Here is a 21770-nt window from a genome sequence, read left to right as displayed (position 1 = left end):
GGACCCCAACCTCTTTTGCACTGTGGACCGGTTTAATACTGTATTGACAATACTCTTGCGGACTGGCTGACTGGGGGGTGGGGGGGGGGGATGTTCAAGTTGGGTTAAACTCACCTCAACATGTCTTTTACAGTTAGGGTTGCCAACTTTCTCACTCCCAAATGAGGGACAAAAGTAGCAGTCAAATATAGGACACTTGCGTTTACCCCGAGAAAGTCTACCATGACGCCTTTCGTGGGTATATGTGATGTGTGTACATGCCGATTTTTGTTTCCACAAATCGGTTTTGGCTTAATCTTCCCGACTGCACTGTACATACATTATTTCTACTTTATATAGGCTGTGTATTTATCATATCACTCCTGCTTTTACTATCTGTTAGTGTTATTTTATGTTTTATGTGTTATTTGGTATGATTTGGTAGGTTATGTTTTGGGCCTGGGAACGCTCAAAAATTTTTCCCATATAACTTAATGGTAGTTGCTTCTTCACTTTACACCATTTCGGCACGAACGATTTCATAGGAACGCTCTACTTTAGCGGGGGAAATACGATACGGGGCAGTCCCATCTGGAACAAACCAATTTAGCCCAATATATGGGATGTCCCAGCAAATACGGCACAGTTGGCAACCCTATGTTCAAGTTCAACAGTGCGTGACAGGGAATGAGGAAAGGTGCAGCTGACTCATATCGTTTCATATCGCCAAATCGTATCATTTCCTTGCGGCCCAGTAGCACATGTTTTGCGGCCCGGTGGTTGGGGACCGTTGTCCTGGCCCCTTTGGCAAAGTCAAAAGAAGCAACCCAGATAGCCTGGTCATTATCTTGTTAAGTGCATAAGGTTGCATTGTAATGAGATTTCTTTTCTGTTCTTTGTATGTTTCCAGTTTTAATTTTGCATAAGTGTTTGTTTATAGAGAAAAAAAATACATATTATTTTCTGTTAAACAAGTTTTTGATGATTGTGTTTCTGTATTTCAGTAACAAGCTGCTGCAGGAGCCAGTCTGTCTTGGAGGCTGTGAGCATGTGTTTTGCCGGTAAGAAAATACACTGAGTGCACTGTTAAGAACTAACCACTGGTGAATAAACTTACTTGGAAAGAATATTGATTTTTTTTTGTTACCATAAGCATAAAATGCCATTGCCTTAAGATTAGTGCATAGCTCTGCAATCCTGACACGTCCAACCTATAGTGATTGACATTTAAATAACAGTGGAAGGAAGATGGTGATTCCATAAGCACCTATTCTGAGAGTTCAGTTCTTACATCAGAGACTTTGGCACAAAACTCTAGGTTGACATTTAAGTACAGTGCTGAAGGAGTGTGGCACTTCTGCTGGTGTCTTCAGAATGTCAAGCTGATGACTGAAGCTTGGACTGTTCTCTGCAGTGTTAGAGACTGAGAAGTGACCTGATTCAAGTATATAAAATCATGAGAGGCATAGAGAAAGTAGAGAGTATTTTCCCGGAGTGGAAATGTCAAATACTAGACAGCATAGTTTTAAAGAGAGAGGGGTGAAGTTTAGAACATAGAATATTACGGTATGCCCTCCTCCCACGATTTTGAGCCGACCCTTTAACCTGCTGTTAAGATCAAATTAACCCTTCTCTCCCACATAGCCAATCATTCTTCTATCATCAATGTGCCCATCTAAGAGTCTTTTAAATATCCCCAAGATGTCTGCCTCTATCACGGCCCTTGGCAGGGTATTCCACACACCAACCACTCTGATTTTTAAGGAAAAACAACTTGCCTTTGACATCCCTCCTATACTTTCCTCCAATCATCCATCATATTAACCATTTCCGCCCTGGGAAAAAGTGTTTTGAGGCATTCGATTTAACGGAGCTTTAGATGGCACATTTTCTTGTCCAGCATTAAGTGCCTGGAAAGCACTGCCAGGAGAAGTAATAGAAGTAGATACATTAACAATATTTAAGAGGCAATTTGGAAGACATATGAACAGGCAGGGAATTGACAGAAATAGACCATCTGCAGTTTACGTTGACTTAGATATTGTGGCACAATGGGCTTTTCCTGTGCTGTACTGTTCTTGGTACTGAGTCCATGGTACGGTATTGAAAAACAGTAATCTGGCCAATATTTGTACCTGATTCATAATTGTACAAATATTATCTGATCTTTATTGCATTACTGTGTGTAGTAGTTGGTTATGTGCTAATTGGCTGTCATACCTTTTACAGTGTTGTAGTGACTACATATTAAAAGTGTTTAGAATCAGAATCAGATTTAATATCACCAATATGTGTTGTGAAACGTTGTTCTGTGGCAGTAATACATTAAAATACGACAAATTGCACAGAGGGTAGGGCAATGGGCTAAGCTCACATCCTTGAAGTGCTTCGGTGTTGATTGTCAGTGAGGAGGAGATGCTATTTCCAATCTGCACTGACTGGTCTCCTGATGAGGAAGTCGAGTATCCATTAGCAGAGGGAGGTAATTCACTATGAAGCACTTTGCACTATCTTGAAAGGGACATTAGAGAAGTTATATAAACGGAAATCTATTTATTTTATCCCCATCCATGGTGATGACAAGGACGAGTGCCAGAGCAGGCTGAAGTATTTCAAAACACCTTCAGTCAGAAATGTTGAGTGGATGGTCCTTCTCGACCTCCTTAACTCCTCCATTACCCCAGATGACAGTTTTTAGCCAATTCGATGTGACCTTTGAGGACTGCAGGTTCTATGGTCTGGAGCATAAACAAAGTGCAGGAGAAACTTTGTGGATAGAGCAGCCTCTGTGGAAGCAAATGGATAGTCATTTTTTTGGATTAAGACCCTGTATAAGGACTTAGTGTGTAGAGGTCAGTTTGGAGAGGTGAATTGAGACAGGCGGGTGATAGGTGAACTGGCTGAGGAGGGATGATGGGTAGGTAGATGTAAGCAACCAGGGAATTATGAGAGATTGGTCCTGCAGAAAGCAGAAGAGGGTGGGAAAGGGAAGGTATGACTGGTGGTGGGATCATATTGCAGCTAGTGGAAAGGGCAAAGAATAATGTGGTGGATGAAAAGTGAAGACTGAGGGAATTCTGTCTCTGTTCTGGGAAATGGAGGAAATGTGAGTGAGGGCTTCATCAGCCATGGAAGAGGGGAAGGCACGTTCCCTGATGAAAAACATTTCCATTGTCCTGGAACAGAAAGCCTTATCTTAAGAAAATATGTGGCAAAGATCGAAAAAAATGAGAGAAAAGAATGGTATCCTTGCAAATAGGCAAGGTATTGTGAAGGTAGCTGCAGGAGTTGGTGGGTCTATTGTTAATGCCAGTGAATAGTTTGTCTTCTGCGATGCAAACAGAGAGACCCAGAAAAGAAGGAGATATCATAGATAAGGACTTAGTGTGTAGAGGTCAGTTTGGAGGGGTGAATTGAGACAGGCACATAGATATCAGAGTAGGTAGTAAAATTGACGAGTTCTTCAGGAATGCAAGAATTGAATTAACTTTTTTTCTTACATCCTTCGCATACATGAATAAAAATCTTTTCGTTACGTCTCCATCTAAATGTACAATGTGCAATTTATTGTAATTTATAATAAATAGTATGTACAACAGGACCGTCAATATAACATAGAAATACAATTAGATCAGCATGAATTATTCAGTCTGATGGCCTGGTGGGAGAAGCTGTCCCGGAGCCTGTTGGTCCTGGCTTTTATGCTGTGGTATCGTTTCTGGGATGGTAGCAGCTGGAACAGTTTGTGGTTGGGGTGAGTTGGGTCCCCAATGATCCTTAGCACCCTTTTTAAATACCTGTCTTTGTAAATGTCCTGAATAGTGGGAAGTTCACATCTACAGATGTGCTGGGCTGTCCTCACCACTCTCTGCAGAGTCTTGCGATTGAGGGAAGTACAGTTCCCATACCAGGCAGTGATGCAACCAGTCAGGATGCTCTCAGTTGTGCCCCTGTAGAAAGTCCTTAAGATCTGGGGACACATGCCAAACTTCTTCAACTGTCTGAAGTGAAAGAGACGCTGATGTGCTTTTTTCACCACACAGCCGGTATGTACAGACCATGTGAGATCCTCAGGATGTGTATGCCGAAGAACTTAACTCTATTTCTCCAAATTTGTCACTCTCTCAATCCCATTTCTCTAAATTTGACACCAAAAACTCCTTAAAATTGAGGATGGCAAGGTGAGGGGGTTATGGAAAATAGGTGTGAGGATCAGTAAATAGTCATATCAAACAATGAATTGTACAACATACAAGGGAGCTGGAGGAAAGTACATTAGGCAGTATCTGGAGGGAAATGGGCAGTTGACATTTTGGGTCAAGAGCCTTCATCTGGTCTCAAAATTCAAGGATTCTGTTGTTGTCTAGTTATCACAGAATCAGATCATTGCTGTAGTTCTTTAGAGTTTAGGGTTTCCAAGCTTGCATGGTTGCAAACAGATGAAAGTGGCAAATCTTCCAAATATTTTGTTTCCTGCTAATTTAGAATTTAGCTGGTCTATCAATCAGTGAACTAAATTTATTTTTCTGTAACTGCATGTAGATGAATACTTTACTAAAATTGACATTTTGCAAGACTATACTATTATATTTTCAAGCAGCTTTCTTTACTGCTTTGCTGTCCTTGTACTGTTCATTAGCATGCCTCGTGCAACCTTACAGAGTAAAAATAATAGTCCATCAATGTAGTCCAATCACAAACAAGAGAAAATCTGCAGATGCTGGAAATCCAAGCAACACACACAAAATACTGGAGGAACTCAGCAAGCCAGGTAGCATCTATGGAAGAGTATATAATCAACGTTTCAGGCCGAGTTCCTTTATCAGGACTGGAGAAAAAAAAAGATGAGAAGTCAGAGTTAGAAGGTGGCGGGGAGGGGAGGAGGAAACATGAGGTGATAGGTGAAACTGGGATGGGGGAGGGGTGAAGTAAAGAGCTTGGAAATTGATTGGTGAAAGAGATACAGGGCTGGAGAAGGGGGAATCTGATTGGAGAGGACAGAAGGCCATGGAAGAAAGAAAAGGGGAAGGAGCACCAGAGGGAGGTTGATGGGCAGGTAAGGAGATAAGGTGAGAGAGGGAAATGGGGAAATGTGAATGGAGTGGAGGCTATACTCGAAGTTTGAGAAATCAACATTCATGCTATCAGGTTGGAGGCTACTCAGACGGAATATAAGGTGTTGCTTGTCCAACCTGAACATGGCCTCATTGCGGTATACAGGAGGCCACGCTGGGAGCACTGGATAGAGTTGATGACCCCAATATACTTGCAGATGAAGTGTCTCTCACCTGGAAGGACTGTTTGGAGCCCTGAATGGTAGTGAGGGAGGACGTGTAGGGGCAGGTGCAGCATTTGTTCTGCTTGTAAAGTTAAGTCCTCAGAAGGAGATCAGAGGGGAGGGACGAATGGACAAGGGAGTTGCATAGGGAGCGATCCCTGCAGAAAGTTGGAGGGGGGGAGGGGAAGCTGTGCTCAGTAGTGGGATCCCATTGGAGATGGCAAAAGTTACAGAGAATTGTGTGTTGGATGCGGAGGCTGGCGGGGTGGTAGGTGAGGACAGGAGGAACCCTATCCCTGGTGGGGTGGTGGGAGGATAGACTGAGGGCAGATGTGCAAAATGGAAGTGATGCAGGTGACGGCATTGTTGATGGTGCAGGAAGGGAAGCCCCTTTCTTTGAAGGAGGAGGACATCATCTTCGTTCTCGAATGAAAAGCCTCACCCTGAGAGCAGATGCAATGGAGAAGGAGGATTTGAGAGAGGGGATGGCATTTTTACAAGTACCAGGGTGCGAAGAGGTATAGTCCAAGTAGCTGTGAGAGTAAGTGGGTTTATAATAGACATCAGTAGATAAGCTGTCTTCAGAGATAGAGGCAGAGATCGAGAAAGGGGAGGGAGGTATCACCTGAGGACTGGGAGAAATTCAGAGTCCAGCAGAGGAGGACAAAGGGCTTAATTAGGAAGGGGAAAAAAGATTATGAGAGAAAACTGGCAGGGAACATAAAAACTGACTGTAAAAACTTTTATAGATATGTGAAAAGAAAAAGATTGGTTAAGACAAATGTAGGTCCCCTACAGACAGAAACAGGTGAATTGATTATGGGGAGTAAGCACATGGCAGACCAACTAAATAACTACTTTGGTTCTATCTTCACTAAGGAGGACATAAATAATCTTACGGAAATAGTAAGGGACAGAGGGTCCAGTGAGATGGAGGAACTGAGGGAAATACATGTTAGTAGGGAAGTGGTGTTAGGTAAATTGAAGGGATTAAAGGCAGATAAATCCCCAGGGCCAGATGGTCTGCATCCCAGAGTGCTTAAGGAAGTAGCCCAAGAAATAGTGGATGCATTAGTGATAATTTTTCAAAACTCTAGATTCTGGACTAGTTCCTGAGGATTGGAAGGTGGCTAATGTAACCCCACTTTTTAAAAGAGGAGGGAGAGAGAAACCGGGGAATTATAGACCGGTTAGCCTGACATCGGTGGTGGGGAAAATGCTAGAGCCAGTTATCAAAGGTGTGATAACAGCACATTTGGAAAGCGGTGAAATGATCGGACAAAGTCAGCATGGATTTGTGAAAGGAAAATCATGTCTGACGAATCTCATAGAATTTTTTGAGGATGTAACTAGTAGAGTGGATAGGGGAGAACCAGTGGATGTGGTATATTTGGATTTTCAAAAGGCTTTTGACAAGGTCCCACACAGGAGATTAGTGTGCAAACTTAAAGCACACGGTATTGGGGGTAAGGTATTGATGTGGATAGAGAATTGGTTGGCAGACAGGAAGCAAAGAGTGGGAATAAACGGGACCTTTTCAGAATGGCAGGCAGTGACTAGTGGGGTACCGCAAGGCTCAGTGCTGGGACCCCGTTGTTTACAATATATATTAATGACTTGGATGAGGGAATTAAATGCAGCATCTCCAAATTTGCGGATGACAGGAAGCTGGGCGGCAGTGTTAGCTGTGAGGAGGATGCTAAGAGGATGCAGGGTGACTTGGATAGGTTAGGTGAGTGGGCAAATTCATGGCAGATGCAATTTAATGTGGATAAATGTGAGGTTATCCACTTTGGTGGCAAAAACAGGAAAACAGATTATTATCTGAATGGTGGCCGATTAGGAAAAGGGGAGGTGCAACGAGACCTGGGTGTCATTATACACCAGTCATTGAAAGTGGGCATGCAGGTACAGCAGGCGGTGAAAAGGGCGAATGGTATGCTGGCATTCATAGCAAGAGGATTCAAGTACAGGAGCAGGGAGGTACTACTGCAGTTGTACAAGGCCTTGGTGAGACCACACCTGGAATATTGTGTGCAGTTTTGGTCCCCTAATCTGAGGAAAGACATCCTTGCCATAGAGGGAGTACAAAGAAGGTTCACCAGATTGATTCCTAGGATGGCAGGACTTTCATATGATGAAAGACTGGATCGACTAGGTTTATACTCATTGGAATTTAGAAGATTGAGGGGGGATCTTATTGAAACATATAAAATCCTAAAGGGATTGGACAGGCTAGATGCAGGAAGATTGCTCCCGATGTTGGGGAAGTCCAGAACGAGGGGTCACAGTTTGAGGATAAAGTGGAAGCCTTTTAGGACCGAGATTAGGAAAAACTTCTTCACAGAGAGTGGTGAATCTGTGGAATTCTCTGCCACAGGAAACAGTTGAAGCCAGTTCATTGACTATATTTAAGAGGGAGTTAGATATGGCCCTTGTGGCTAAAGGGATCGGGGGGTATGGAGGGAAGGCTGGTACAGGGTTCTGAGTTGGATGATCAGCCATGATCATACTGAATGGTGGTGCAGGCTTGAAGGGCCGAATGGCCTACTCCTGCACCTATTTTCTATGTTTTTAGGTGTCAGAAATGGACCAGGTAAATTTGAGGGCAGGGCGGAAGTTGGAGGCGAAGTTAATGAGATCGAAGAGCTCAGCATGGATACAGGAAGCAGCACCAATGCAGCTGTTGATGTAGCGTCAGAAAAGTTGGGGAGTGACACCAGTGTGGGCTTTGAACGTCGGCTGTTCCACGTAGCCGACTAAAAGGCAGGCATAGCTGGACCCATGTGAGTACCTATGGCTACACCTTTTGTTTGAAGGAAGGGAGAGGAACCAAAGGAGAAGTTATTGAGAGTGAGGACAGGTTCTGCCAGACGGAGGAGAGTGGTGGTGGAGGGGAATTGATTGGGTCTGTGTCCCGAAAGAAATGGAGAGGTTTAAGGCTTTCCTGGTGGGGGATGGAGGTGTATAGGGACTGGACATCCTTAGTGAAAATAAGATGCTCAGCCAGGGAATTATAAGTGTCACGGATATAGGTAGGAATGGACTGAACCGGTGGGGGTGGGGGTGTGGAAACAAAATTGAGTCGCGATATGCAGATATGAGTTGAGTGGGGCAGGAACAAGCAAAAACAGTGGGTCTACCTGGACAGGAAGATTTTTGGATCTTGCGTAGGAGGTAGAAACGGGAGGTGCAGGGTAAGGGAACTATGAGGTAGGTGACAATGGATGGGAGATCCTCAGAGTTAATAAGGTTGGTGATGGTGTGGGAGACAATGGCCTGATGCTCCTTAGTGGGATCCTGTTCAATGGTTAAGTAAGAGGAGGTGTCTGACAGTTGTCGCTAGGCCTCAGTAACGTAGAGGTCAGTCCGCCAGACTACTACAGCACACTCTTATCTGCGGGTTTGATGGTGAGGTTAAGATTAGTGCGGAGAGCAGAGCATTTGGAAGGAGTGAGGTTGGAATTGGAGAAAGAAGTGTGGAGGTCGAGATGGTTCATAACCGGTTGGTAGTTGGCAATGATAAGATCCAGGGCAGACAGGAGATCAGGGTGGGGTGTCCAGGAGGAGGAGGAGGAAGGTTGAAGATGGGAGAAGGGGTCATCGGTGTGGGGTGTAGAGTCCTTGCTAAAGAAGTAGGCACGGAGACAGAGGCAGCAGAAGAAGAGCTCAGTGTCATGGCGGGGGCGGACTCACTGTGGTGTGGGAGGATGGGGACAAAGGTGAGGCCCTTACTGAGGAATGTTCTGCCTCAGAGACTGGTTGTAAAAGGATCTATAAAGCAAAGTAACTTGAGAATCTGTGTCAAGTATGGCTCTAGCATAAACACTTTCAATCCATATAGATAGACCTTGGTCCTACTAAACCTTCAGGAAAAATGTTTTGTTCTTTAATATTTCCCTTGCTACACTGATAGGAACATATCCTCTCTGAAATGCCAGCCCATTGCTTTACTGCGTCCCTCTGTAATTTTACCTCTTTTCTTCGCTGTTTGATTAACCGCTGATTTACTTTCCAAAGATTTTCCTGTTCTTCACACTCCCGCTTGAAATGTCCATCTCCTCCACAGTTGTAACAGAAAATACTGATCACTTCCCTGGTCAAGGGATGCCGCTGTAGTGGCGTTTGCCTTGGTATGTCCCACCAGTGGATCTGGCTTCTTATTGGTCTTGTCATGCTTGATAGTAGCACTAACTGATATAAGTCAAAATACCTTGGCCCTCAGATTTTTCATGACATCCTGCAAAACCCTCGCTTGTGTGGCATCAGGGGTTGCTTTAGCAAGAGAAGCTACTACTAAGGACTTTGTCCTGCTGACGGAGGCCCCCCGCTCCTCCATCGCGTTTTCCTCCTCTTTGTGGCTTCTCTGAGTAACTTGGTAAAAGATGGGGGAGGGTGCATTTGCAGGTTATTAGAATACGTGTAGCAATCATGTCATGTTTCAGGGCGCCCTTCACAACTTGCGCCATCCTCAAGCAATTTCTCTCAGGCATTTGAATTCCCCCTTAGTGGCACAAACAATGTAGCAGCTTCTCCAATCTGAAAGTGTAGGCAGACAATTTCTCTTCTTTCTCCTGGAATGTGTGTCTAACCTTCGTCCTATGATTGGCTGCACTTCTGACTGCCAAAAGCATCTTCCAGAGCTTGCAGCTAAGGTGGCTAATGGATTTTCTGCATTGAGGAACCTCACTATATCAGCCGCAGGGCCCTTTAAGCCCTCTACCAGACTCAGTTTAATACCATGCACAAAGCTGTCAAGGGAAGATACTTTTAACTGAGAATTGTAAATATTAAGGTCGGTTTGTAAAAAAATGAAAAGTTCTTTTTAGTTTCTTGAAGTCTTTATCACAATATCCGAAAAATGGGACTGATCACCTGCTGTTCTAAGATTTTTGATTCTATGCACCATTGAGCAGGAGTATGCTGCCAGCTGGTTGCATCTACAGTATAACAAATAAAAAGCTTTATTAACTTTCTTACCAGCAGATTTTTGTCCTATTGATTTAGTTGGGTTCTTTACGTACTCTAAATTCACTAGTGTGGTTCAGCTGGTTCATTTCCTTAAGCTGGAAAATGTGTGACTAATTTTGCTCGTTTGAGCTCCATGAGGCAGAGCAGAAATCGCATAATCTTTGCTCTGTTAAGTGAAAGCTGCGCTACATATCTGCTTGGGAATTGCCTGGTTATGGACTGACCTTCCATGGATCTCAGTGGAAGATGCATTCAAAGGTTTTGGAGAAAATATAATTTGACAGCCGACCTGTCCTTTCCACATCCACAGGCCTCTCGTTCACTTGATTATCAATCCCCCTTGAAACTCATTGTCATAAACCTTGAAATCCCTTATGAATTTGAAGACTGAAGCTTGAAAACCCATATGTTAAACTCCATAACATGTGGCATGCTGGAAATATCTAGCAAGTCTAATAATGTCTGAAATGGAAGAGTACTTCTTTGAAATGTTAAACAAAATTATTCTTGTATTCCTTTCCTACTGCACCATCTGTTGTGGTTGCTGACTGGCATAAAATTATTGTTTATTTTGATTTGATTTATAATATTTGGTGTTCTGCATTATAATTTTTTGTAAATCTTGAGAGAATCACAGTATTGTGGTTTGTACAGACATTTTCTGAAACGCTTTTAAAAATGACATTTGCTTTTCTTCCTGTTTTCTCTTTTTATCCACTTTCATCAGTTTTGTAAAATTATTAAAGCATCAATTTTTTGTTGAAATTTGGATTAATGATTGGTTATCCATGAACCCCAAGAGCCACAGTGCTCAAGGAGGAGGCTCCTCAGATCTTGAAGCAGTCTGCAACAAAATGCCGCAAGACCTGGATAATATCCAGGCCTGTACTGATAAATGGGAGGTAACAATTGTGCCAGACAATGACTATCCAACAAGAGAAAATCCCGCTATCGCCCTCTGGCATTCAAAGGCGTTACCATCACTTACAATCCCCCAATCAACCCCCTACCCTCATCAATATCTGGTTGGGGGGAGGGTACCATTGGCCAGAAAGTGAACAGGAGTAGCCATTTACACAATGTGGCTACAAGATTAAGTTAGAGGCTCGGAATTCTGTGACAAGTAACTCACCTCCTAACTTCCCAAAGCTTGAGAGTGGCATGGTGGTGTAGCAGCTATCTGTAAGATGGGGTTCAGTTCCTGCCGTTGTTTGTAAGGAGTCTGTGTGCTCTCCCTGTAAACCTATGGGTTTCCTCCACGTGCTCCATTTCCTCCCTCATTCCAAAGTGTCCAGGTTCAGGTTAGTAAGTTGTGAGCATATTATGTTGGTGCCAGCAACGTGACGACTCTTGCGGGCTGTCCCCAACACATCTCGAACTTTGTTGGTCATTGATGCAAGCAGTGCATATCACTGTATGTTTCCATATTTTGATGTGCATGTGACAAATGAAGCTAATCTTCATTTACTTGGCTTGTCCAGAATGTGTTAAGAGTGATCTCTATTTACTTAGATGAGTGCAGCTTCAACATTACTCAAAAACAAACAAAAAAAAAATGACATCGTACAGATATATCAGCCTGCTGGTTAGGCACCCCATCCATAACCATTTGCTTACTCCATGATCAAGTATACAGTAGCAGCAGTTTGTATCATTGCTGAATACACTACCATCGAAACTTCATACATGGTACCTTACACACTGACCTCTACAAGTTAGAAGGGCAAAGAGCATGGGAACAACACCACGTGAAAAGTTGCCTTCAAACCAACCTGATTTGGAAGTGTGTTGCTGTTCTTTTATCATCCCTGTGTCAAAGTCGTAAAATTTTTGAAATGTTGGTGTCCTTGCCACTGCCAAGTTTCTACATTTAAAAATGAAGAAGTATTCTCAGTGAAGTACTGTTCATGGCCTTGGGATATCAGAAGATACTTTACTGCCAATGAAGTGCTTTAGAAGTGTAGACTGTTGTAGAGTAGGAATGTTATATTGATGTTGACAGATGACTGATCTGTGGGATTATCTGGGATGTAGTCATTTAATATTTTTTGTTTTGTCATAGGCATAGTTGGCCAGCATAGGTCAGGGATATTAAGTTTGATCGATGGTTCTGTCTTAGCAATCTTTTAAACAGGATGTGTAATCAATTGTCTGACATTTTTTTCTGATGGTCACAGTGATTGTTGCTGAGGAAAGGCATTTGATGTATCCTGCATAATGACCCTGAAGTCCCCCGCCCACAGCAAAGATCAAGGTGTTCTCTTCTTTTGGCGTTGGATCTTGGCAGCAGTGGCAATTCATTGCACTGGTGTGGCATGAAGCTGAAAATGTGTCTTCATATATTGGAGAAAATAAAGTAACATTCATTTTGCTATTATTGAAGAGAGAAGCTGGTAGGAATGGTAATTAGATTTGCTTTAGAAAAGACTTGTGAAACAGTCTATAGAATTATGGACCCCAGAGAATAACTTAACTTGTGCAGCTCAAAATGTGTCTTAATTATGAAAGTAAGTCATCGCTCAGCTGCTTTTTAAAATTAAATATTAATTATAATACCTTTGCTAAGAAATGTAATATCACCTTTGTTAGTAAATATTCATGCTGCTGACTGGAAGAGTTCATATAGGTAGGCTATTCCTGCTTACTTCAGTGGGAGTGGGGGGGAAATTCAGTTGGTCATTATTACTTACATTAAGTTGTATAGAAGTCAATTATTTTCCACTGCACATTAATATTGAAATGGTTGCATGTGAAACTTCAAAATAATTTAGAGTTAAATGAGAGGTTAGGTCAAAGAGGCCTTTCTTAATACAGTAATAATCGACAGTAATGTTTTTAGCAATTAAAGTTAATGCTAGTACAGGCAGTTGTGTATACACCCACACATGTGAAATGTCTTCTGAATACTCCACTATCACTGAAAGGATAGCTTTAAATAGTTCATTAGATTTTGAAAATTCTGTTTATGACTTTTTGCTCCCTTTTCCTCTGCCTTATTTTGTATCTGATTTTCATGTGTAAATGCACAAATGCACACACTTTCCTCCCCTTTTCATGCAGTTTATCAGCATGTCTCTGAAGGAGTCTGCTCAGAGAGGTCTCTTCTGTCATTTGTAAAATCCTAATGTAATCAAGCCATATCAACGTGATTTTATTAAGGCTCTGTCATGTTTGACACATTCACTGGAATTCTTCAAGGTTGTAACAAGTAAAGTCAATAGAGGGAGACTTGTAGGTGTAGTGTATTTGGTTTTCAAAAGATATTTGACAAGGGGCTACATGCTGGTACATGTGATTAAGATTTTTATTACAGGGAGAAGTGTTTTATCATGGTTGTAAACACGAGGAACTCTGCAGATGCTGGAAATTCAAGCAGCACACATCAAAGTTGAACGCAGCAGGCCAGGCAGCATCTCTAGGAAGAGGTACAATCGATGTTTTGGGCTGAGACCCTTCGTCAGGACTAACTGAGAAAAGAGCTAGTAAGAGATTTGAAAGTGGGAGGGGGAGTGGGAGATCTAAAATGATGGTTGTAATGTGGTTGTCACATAGAAGTGAGATTGTCAGAATAAATGGGTCTTTATTTTAGATTGAAGGATGCATGCAGTGGAGTGCCCTGAGGATTAGTTCTTGGCTCCAGTTGTTTGCTGTTTATATTGATGTGGGCGGGGAGTAGAGCGTAAGGTATTCATTGACACAGAAATAGGTGAGAAGGACAAGCTTCACTGAGGATATTTGGTCTCTTCAATAGGACTGAAATAGATTACATGAGTCGGCAAAAACTTGGCCAATGGAGTTTAACATGGAAAAGATTGAAGTCAGCAAAGACAAAATTGTTGAAATGGAGAGGAACTGCAAGTGAGTAGAGTTCAGAAGGATCTATTGCTATGAGTTACTAAAATAAAAGGGAGGTACAGCAAATAGGAAACCAAATGGCATATTGACATTATTACAAGACAGTTCGAGTTTAGAAATATTGTTACATTTGTGCAGTAATGTTAGTCAAATCACACTTGGAGTACTATGTACAGATTTGGTCCATTTATAAATAATATACTAACTTTGGAGGCAAATCAAAATGTATTGATTAGGCGAAGTTCTATGAAGAAAGGATTATCCTATCAAGATTGGTTAAATAAATTGGATTTTGATTCATTGATGGTGGTCTACCCTTACTATTTTCTTGCATGTGCTGTCTGATCTTTTGCAAGTTTCAAGCATTTTATGGTTTTCTTTTAAATATGTTCAACATTTGCAGTGTTCTTTTTAATTTCATTCATTTTCTTTGCAGTCTTATGGGCAGTTTTGAGTAAAGTCAAGGTGCCCTCACTTGTACTGAGAGAATGGCTGTAAGACTAATGGCCCAGAAGCATGTAGAGTAGCTTTTGGGTAAAATTAAGTTGCTTGACTCCACTTTCACATGGTGAAAGATGGCTTGATATGATTTTTGGAAAAGGACAGGTGAAGAAAATATGAAGCTAATGATCTGATGGAGAGCAGTAATTGTTTACATACAAATGGAAGTCTCTGCTGCTTTACAGTGCTTGCGTTGCTGATTCTATTGGGAATGGCTGTCCAGTATGTCATGCTCCAGCGTGGGTGAAAGATCTGCAGCCAAATCGACAGCTACATAATATTGTCAACCTTTGCAACCAGCTTGAAGCTGTCCTCAATAACAAAGGCTCGGCAGGTAAGGCTTTGACTAGAATGTTGTTTCTCATGGTAATCTGGTAATGAGGTATATTGAAAAAAATAATCTTATTAGTACTGTTTTAAGTTTTTTTTTCATACAAATTTTCTCTTGCATTATTTTCTCTTCACAAATTGTGATGTATTAGCATAATAATGTTAAAATATCTAGTTATGTAAAATTATCTATTCAATTTGCAACAATGAGTCTTGGTGTTTTAATGAGTATATCTAGCCACTAGTCTCTGGAAATTTCAGAGGTCTTATGTGTAAATTAGCTGATTTAATTTGAATAGGGAGGAATAGTTCACTATCCCAATCTGAAGTTCAAATTCCAGATTGTTTATTGTTATCTTAACCATATATGCATGTATACCGCCAAACGAAACAAGTTCCTCTGGCCGAAGGTACACAATACAGTATGTACAACTCGCACACAAAGCAAAGTAATATTACCACCAATAAGTTAACCAGTAATAACGAGCATTCACGTCACAAGTTAAAAAGTAAATAATATAATGCTACTGGCAGTTCATACATGGTGAGACCTGGTGGTGGCAGGGAGTTCAGTAGCCTCACGGCTTGGGGAAGAATCTGTTTCCTACCTTATCAGTTCTTGTCCTGATGCTACGGTACCTCCTGCCTGATGGTAGGGGGTCAAAGAGATTGTTGGACGGCTGGTAGGGTTCATTGACAATGCTGATAGCTCTGTGTATGAAGTGCTCCTGGTGGCTTTTCCATCAGCCACCTTAATCTGTCTTGTCATTGTTGATGAGGGCAACCGCTGTTGTGTTATCGGTGAACTTGATGATTTGTTTGGAACTGAATCTAGCAGTGGAGTCATGCGTCAGCAGTGACCTGAGCACGCAGCCCTGGGGGTTGCCAGTGTTCAGCATCCTTGAGCTAGAGATGTTTTTGCCAACGTGGACTAACTGTCAAGAAGTCCAAGATCCAATTACAGAGAGAGGAGTTGAGACACAAAGATGACAGTTTACACAGCAGATTCTGAGGGATGTCCATCTTAAATGCTGAGCTGAAATTGATACACAGCATCCTGGCTTATGAGGCACCATTTTCCAGGTAGGACAGGACGGAGTGGAGTGCAGAGGTCATTATTGTTGAGCTCAGTGTCACTGGCTGGTGGTTGTTGAGGGGAGGTTGCTGTCACCCTCTTGGAAACCAGGATGATGATGTCTGCCTTGAAGCCCGCAAAGGACAAAGTGGATTGTTCCAGAGATTCTGTAGATTCTGAATCCTTTCAGGTTTTTGTCCTGCAGGTGGCACTCTTGGGATATTAATTTCTTGTTGCCTCATTACAGGAAGGACATAGAAGCTTTAGAAAGGGTGCAGAGCAGACTTACCAAAATGCTGCGTGGATTAGAGAGCATGTCTTACGAGGATAGATTGAGTGTGCCAAGGGTTTTCCCTTGAGCGAAAGAGGATGAGAGGTAATTTGATAGAGGTGTACAAGTTGATAAGAGGTATAGATCAGTGACTAGCCAGAGGCTTTTTCGCAATGGCTAATACATGAGAGTATCGGTGGATATCCGAGTTAAGTCTTTTATGTGGAGATGGTGGATGCGTGAAGTGCCCTGCAAGATAAGGTTGGAGAAGCAGATGCATTAGGGGCTTTAAGCAACTCATAGGGAAAATAGGCTATGGAGGAGAGAAGACTTAGGTTGACTGTAGAGTAGGAGTTCCCTACCTGGGTCCATGGACCCCTTGGTTAATGGTTGGGGTCCATGGCATAAAATAGGTATGGAACCCCTGTCTTAGAGGATGTTAGAAGGTCAGAGTGACATTGTGGGCCAAATGGTCTGCACTGTGCTATAATGTTGTATGTTCTGATAGCACAGCTCATAGACTTGCTGGATAATTTATTTGTATTTTGGCTAACCTTCCAGCATTTCACTTTATTGACAATCTCTTTAACTGTCCTTTTAATTGAACTCTTCTTTTAGCAGCTAGTAAATCAAAGAAAAGTCTCAAGGCGTTTAACATGTGAGCCTAAGCAGGTGACTGTACCAAATACTGTAGATAAAGGAAATCTTGATCAATAGCAATATTTTTTTCCAGGCGAGCTGTTACTAGACCCATTGATGATGGAGTGGCAGTATAAATCCAAGTCAGGTTGGTTTGTGACACGTTGGTACTGGAGTTCCCACGATCTGCTACTTGGTGGTATATATTATGGATTTAAGAGGTGCTTTGAAAATGGTTCACACTGTAGCCATGGCGCACAGATAATGGGGTGGGAGACTGCTTAGGGGAGTGGATGAAGTACTAATTAAAGTGCTGACATAACACTTTTCCATGTTAAACTCTATTGTTCATTTTTGTCTTGAGTGTTGCCTTGTTGGAGCTGTGCTGATCCTCTTTCCACAGATGCAGTCTGACGTACTGGGTGTTTTCAGTCTTCCTTGTTTTAATTTTGTGCAGCAAGATTTTTGACTGAAACATTGGTCCTAGTTGTTGCAAATCAGAAGAGCACAGGGCAGGTCAAAAGCACACCACCCAAGCAGACAGTCTGTACACAGTGGAGTGCTCCCATTAGGTAGCAGTACATTTGTCAATGTCACCTTTCTGCTCTGACCTGCTTTCCTCCCAGCACATGTATATAGCAGCGGTTGGGAGTGGGCTTGAGGCAGGCAGGGGAGCAAAGCTCTGTCATACTTCATGGTCTGTTACCTACTACATCCTTCCCATCCCCTGTTTTTACCCATTAAAATGTCATTAAGACCATAGTGGCAACATTGGACTCTTCTCAAGGTGGCGCGAGAGAACCATGGTGTTGTTTTGTGGGCTACGTACAATACTTCTAAATATACCTCTTTTGAATTACTCTCACTGCAATCTGCAGCATGTAATTTTCCTTTAAGCAAAGTACTTTTAAATCAACTTAATGAACTACGGATTTCACAATCTTCTGAAGGACTTGACAGACAAAGCAGGTATGGTACCTTTAAGCAGATGAATGTTCATCGCGGTGGCTGGAAGTGAGGTGGGGGTGGGGGAAACTCCAAGCCAGGCCGAAATGCAGAGCAATGAGGTCTCCTCTACTCATTATCTTGTTAGCAAATGTGCAGTCACTCGAGAACAGAATTGAGGACCTGAGGGCAACATTGCTGTTTCGGCGGGAAATGAGAGATTGTTGTGTTCTATGACTGAGCAAGATGTGGCTTTCTCTCAACACATCGGATACAGTGATCAGATCCAATGGCTTCTTGATCTACAGAATGGACTGAACTGCTGATTTGGAAAAGGTAAAAGGTGGAGGTGTGTGTTCCATGGTAACTTGGTGGTACTCCAATGTGGAGGTTTTGTTGAACTCGTGTTCCCCCGACCTTGAACACCTAATGGTTAAGTGCTGTCCGTTGTATTTACCTAGGGAGTTCTGCATAACCCTGACTGCAGTTTACATACCACCAGTAGCTGATTATAATCAAGCGCTTGAGATACTGCATGACGCTGTCTCCAAGAAACAGTCTTTCCTGATGCATTTCGAATCATAGTCAGGGACTTCAACCAGGCTTGTCTGAAGAAAACCCTGTCCAATTACCATCGGCATATAACCTGTAGCACCAGAGGTCCCAACACAGTAGACCACTGTAATACTAAGATAAGAAATGCTTACCATTCTATACCCTGACTGCATTTCGGTAAATCTGATCACTTGGCTGTTCTCCTACCCTCCTACAGGCAGAGGCTAAAGAGCAAAGCTCCAGAGATTAGGACATCAAAGAGGTGGTCACGGGAGGCAGAGGAGCGGTTTTGAGTTGGGAAGCTGGCCCATGTTCAAGAAATCATCTGTGGATCTGAATGAATACACCATGGTTGTCATGGACTTTATTAAAACAGCTATAGGCAAGTGTATCCCCTCAAAATCATTCAGACTGAAATCAGCTGAGGGCCAGATCAGAGACATTCATGTCTGGTTACCAGGAAAGTACCAAGAAGTCCAGGTACAATCTTCGGAAAACCATCTCACGGGCAAAATGGCAATTCCAGACTAAACTTGAATCAATAAAGGGTCTTAGACAGTTATGGCAGGACTTGAATACTATCACTTCTTATAAAGTTAAATCAACAAATATAGATGACATCAGATCTTTGCTTCCAGATGAACTCAATGCCTTCTATGCTCGCTTTGACCATCAAAATATGGAGGAGCCATCACAAACTCCCACACCTCCTGATGATTCTGTGACTTCAGTCTCTGAGGCCAACATGCAAGTAGCCTTCAAGAGGCGAATCCACGAAAAGCATCTGGCCCAAACGGAGTACCTGACCAAGTACTAAAAACCTGCCCTGATCAACTGGCTGCAGTGTTCACTGAGATCTTTAACCTCTCACTTCAGCACTCTGGTACTCGCATGCTTCAATTATACAGTGCCTGAGAAGAACGTGGTAACCTGCCTGAATGACTATCGTCCAATAGCACTTACATCCACAGCTCCAAAGCCGTATTCAAGTTTGCTGATGAGACCACTGTTGTAGGCCGAATCAAAGAAGGTTATCAATCAGCAAATAGGAGTGAGATTGAAATTCTGGCTGAGTGGTGCCTTAACAAAAACCTCTTACTCAATGTCAGCAAGACCAAGAAGCTGATTATTGACTTCAGGAGGAGGAAACCAGAGATCCATGGGCCAGTCCTCATTGGAGGATCAGAGGTAGAGAGGGTCAGCAACTTTAAATTCCTCGGTGTTACTCTTTTGGTGGATCTGTTCTGGGCCCAGCACATGTGTAATTACTAAACAAGTACAACAGCGCATCTACCTCCTTTAGAGTTTTAGAAGATTGGGCATGACATCTAAAACTTTGACAAACTTCTATAGATGTGTAGTGGAGAATATATTGACTGGCTGTATTGCAGTCTAGTACGGAAACACCAATGCCCTTGAACATCACAGGAAAAGCCCGCTCAATCATTGAGCACATCTACACAAAATATTGTTGAGGGAAAGCAGCATCCATCTTCAGGGTCCCCCACCACCCAGGGCATGCTCTCTCCTTGCAGTTGCCATCATGAAGAAAGTACAGGAGCCTCACGACTCTCACCACCAGGTTTAGTAACAGTTATTACCCCTCACACAAAAGGATCTTGAACCAAATGGGATAACTTCACCTGCCCCATCATTGAAATGTTCCCACAACCTATCGACTTAATTTTAAGGACTCTTCATCTCAAGTTCTTGATATTTATTGGTTATTTATTTTCAATTATTTCTTTCCTTTTGTATTTGCAGCTTGTTGTCTTTTGCCACTGATTGAATGCTCAGTTTGGTGTGGTCTTTCGTTTATTCTATTATGGACTTATTGAGTGTGCCCAGAAGAAAGTGAATCTCAGAGTTGTATATGGTGAAGTATATGGTACTTTGATAATAAATTTATTTTGAACTTTGGTTGATCCTCTTGCTGGTTTTCTACTAGCCTTGGTTGCTTACTTGATGAGTAAAAACACTGTCCAGACCTCAGTAAAGTGCTGTATGCAGATCTAGTGACCACACTGTAGGAAGGATGTGATCAGGCTGGAAAAGTTGCAAAGGAGATTTACCGAGACATTGGCCAGCTTGGAGCATTTCAGTAATGAGGAAGCACTGGAGAGACTTGGTCTGTTTTCTGTGGAGTGAAAAAGGTTGAGAGACCTCACCGAAGTACATAAAATAATGAGGGGCATAGGTAGGGTAGTCTGTAGAAATCTTTTCCTCCTTATCAGAGTTGAATAAAACTAGAAGACAACTAGGTGTAAGAGATTTAGAGTGGATCTAAGAACCTTTTCCACCCAGAGAGTAGTGAGTACCTGTAGTGCATTCTTGGAGAGAGTGACAACATTTAAGAGGTCAAATAACGACCACTTGGTTTGCCTAGGCATTGAAGGTGTGGGCCACGTACTGCATGGTGGAATGAATACAGATAAATCACTGTGGATGTGGAGGGCTAAGTGACTTGTTTCCCATGTTGTTGTGTGAATGATATTGCCAGAGAGAGATACTGGTAGATACAAAACAGGTACAGCAGGCATCATACGGAGACGCTTTCGGTGGAAAGGTCTGCTGGCCCAATGTGGGGCTTGATATTAATGTGCTAAGCACAAAGGCCAATTCCATATTTACAAAGTATATACAATGCCTTCTTTTGAAACTACACACAAACTTCACACCTTCTGATTCGCATCCATCCTCTGACTCCAGCATCATCTGGACTGGGATTCACAACCTTTAGGAATCCATTGTTCCAAATTAAGTCCACAATACATTATCAAGGAACAGAAGACTGGTGGCCAAAGTCATTTGCCAAATGTAAATGACCTAAACCCAAAAATCACTCTAACATCACTGTCCTATGACTAAATATCTCGGGCAGGTAGAACTTCCCACTTGAGTATGTCGTTTTGAAATGGTAATGTGTAAATGTTATTTTGTTCAAGTTGGAAAGCAGAAATTGCAAAAGTTGTTTAAAAATTACTTCCTCATTACTTAAAATACAACTTTTATAACAGATTACAGTTACTGACAATGGCAATTGCTCGGTTTTTATATCTGTTGATTGATATCAGTTTTAAATTACTTAAGCTTTATTGTTCCAGGATCTTATTCCTCTCACAAACAAGAGAAAATCTGTAGATGCTGTAAATCTGAGCAACGCATACAAAACGCATACTCAGCAGGCCAGGCAGCATCTATAGTAAAAGGTGCAGTCGATGTTTCAGGCCCAAACCCTTCGGCAGGACTGGAGAAAAAAAGCTGAGAAGTAGATTTGAAAGGTAGGACGAAGGGAGAGAGAAACGCCAGGCAAAACTTGGAGTGGGAGGGATGAAGCAAAGAACTAGGAAGTTGATTGGCGAAAGAGATAG

General features: G+C 42.3%; 1 protein-coding gene across 2 annotated transcripts in view; it reads left to right on the top strand.

Annotated features, from left to right (window-relative positions):
• The window catches only part of bard1 (BRCA1 associated RING domain 1), a 258292-nt gene that overhangs the window by 2829 nt on the left and 233693 nt on the right, over positions 1 to 21770 (top strand). For both annotated transcript variants that reach the window (XM_063051578.1, XM_063051577.1), the window contains exons 2-3: positions 984 to 1040; positions 14770 to 14918. In XM_063051578.1, the coding sequence (XP_062907648.1) occupies positions 984 to 1040; positions 14770 to 14918 (206 nt within the window). The remainder of the gene's footprint in view (positions 1 to 983; positions 1041 to 14769; positions 14919 to 21770) is intronic.

Source organism: Mobula hypostoma, chromosome 6 (genome assembly GCF_963921235.1).
Source record: "Mobula hypostoma chromosome 6, sMobHyp1.1, whole genome shotgun sequence".
NCBI lineage: Eukaryota > Metazoa > Chordata > Chondrichthyes > Myliobatiformes > Myliobatidae > Mobula > Mobula hypostoma.
This window is presented reverse-complemented; position numbering and strand designations above follow the sequence as displayed.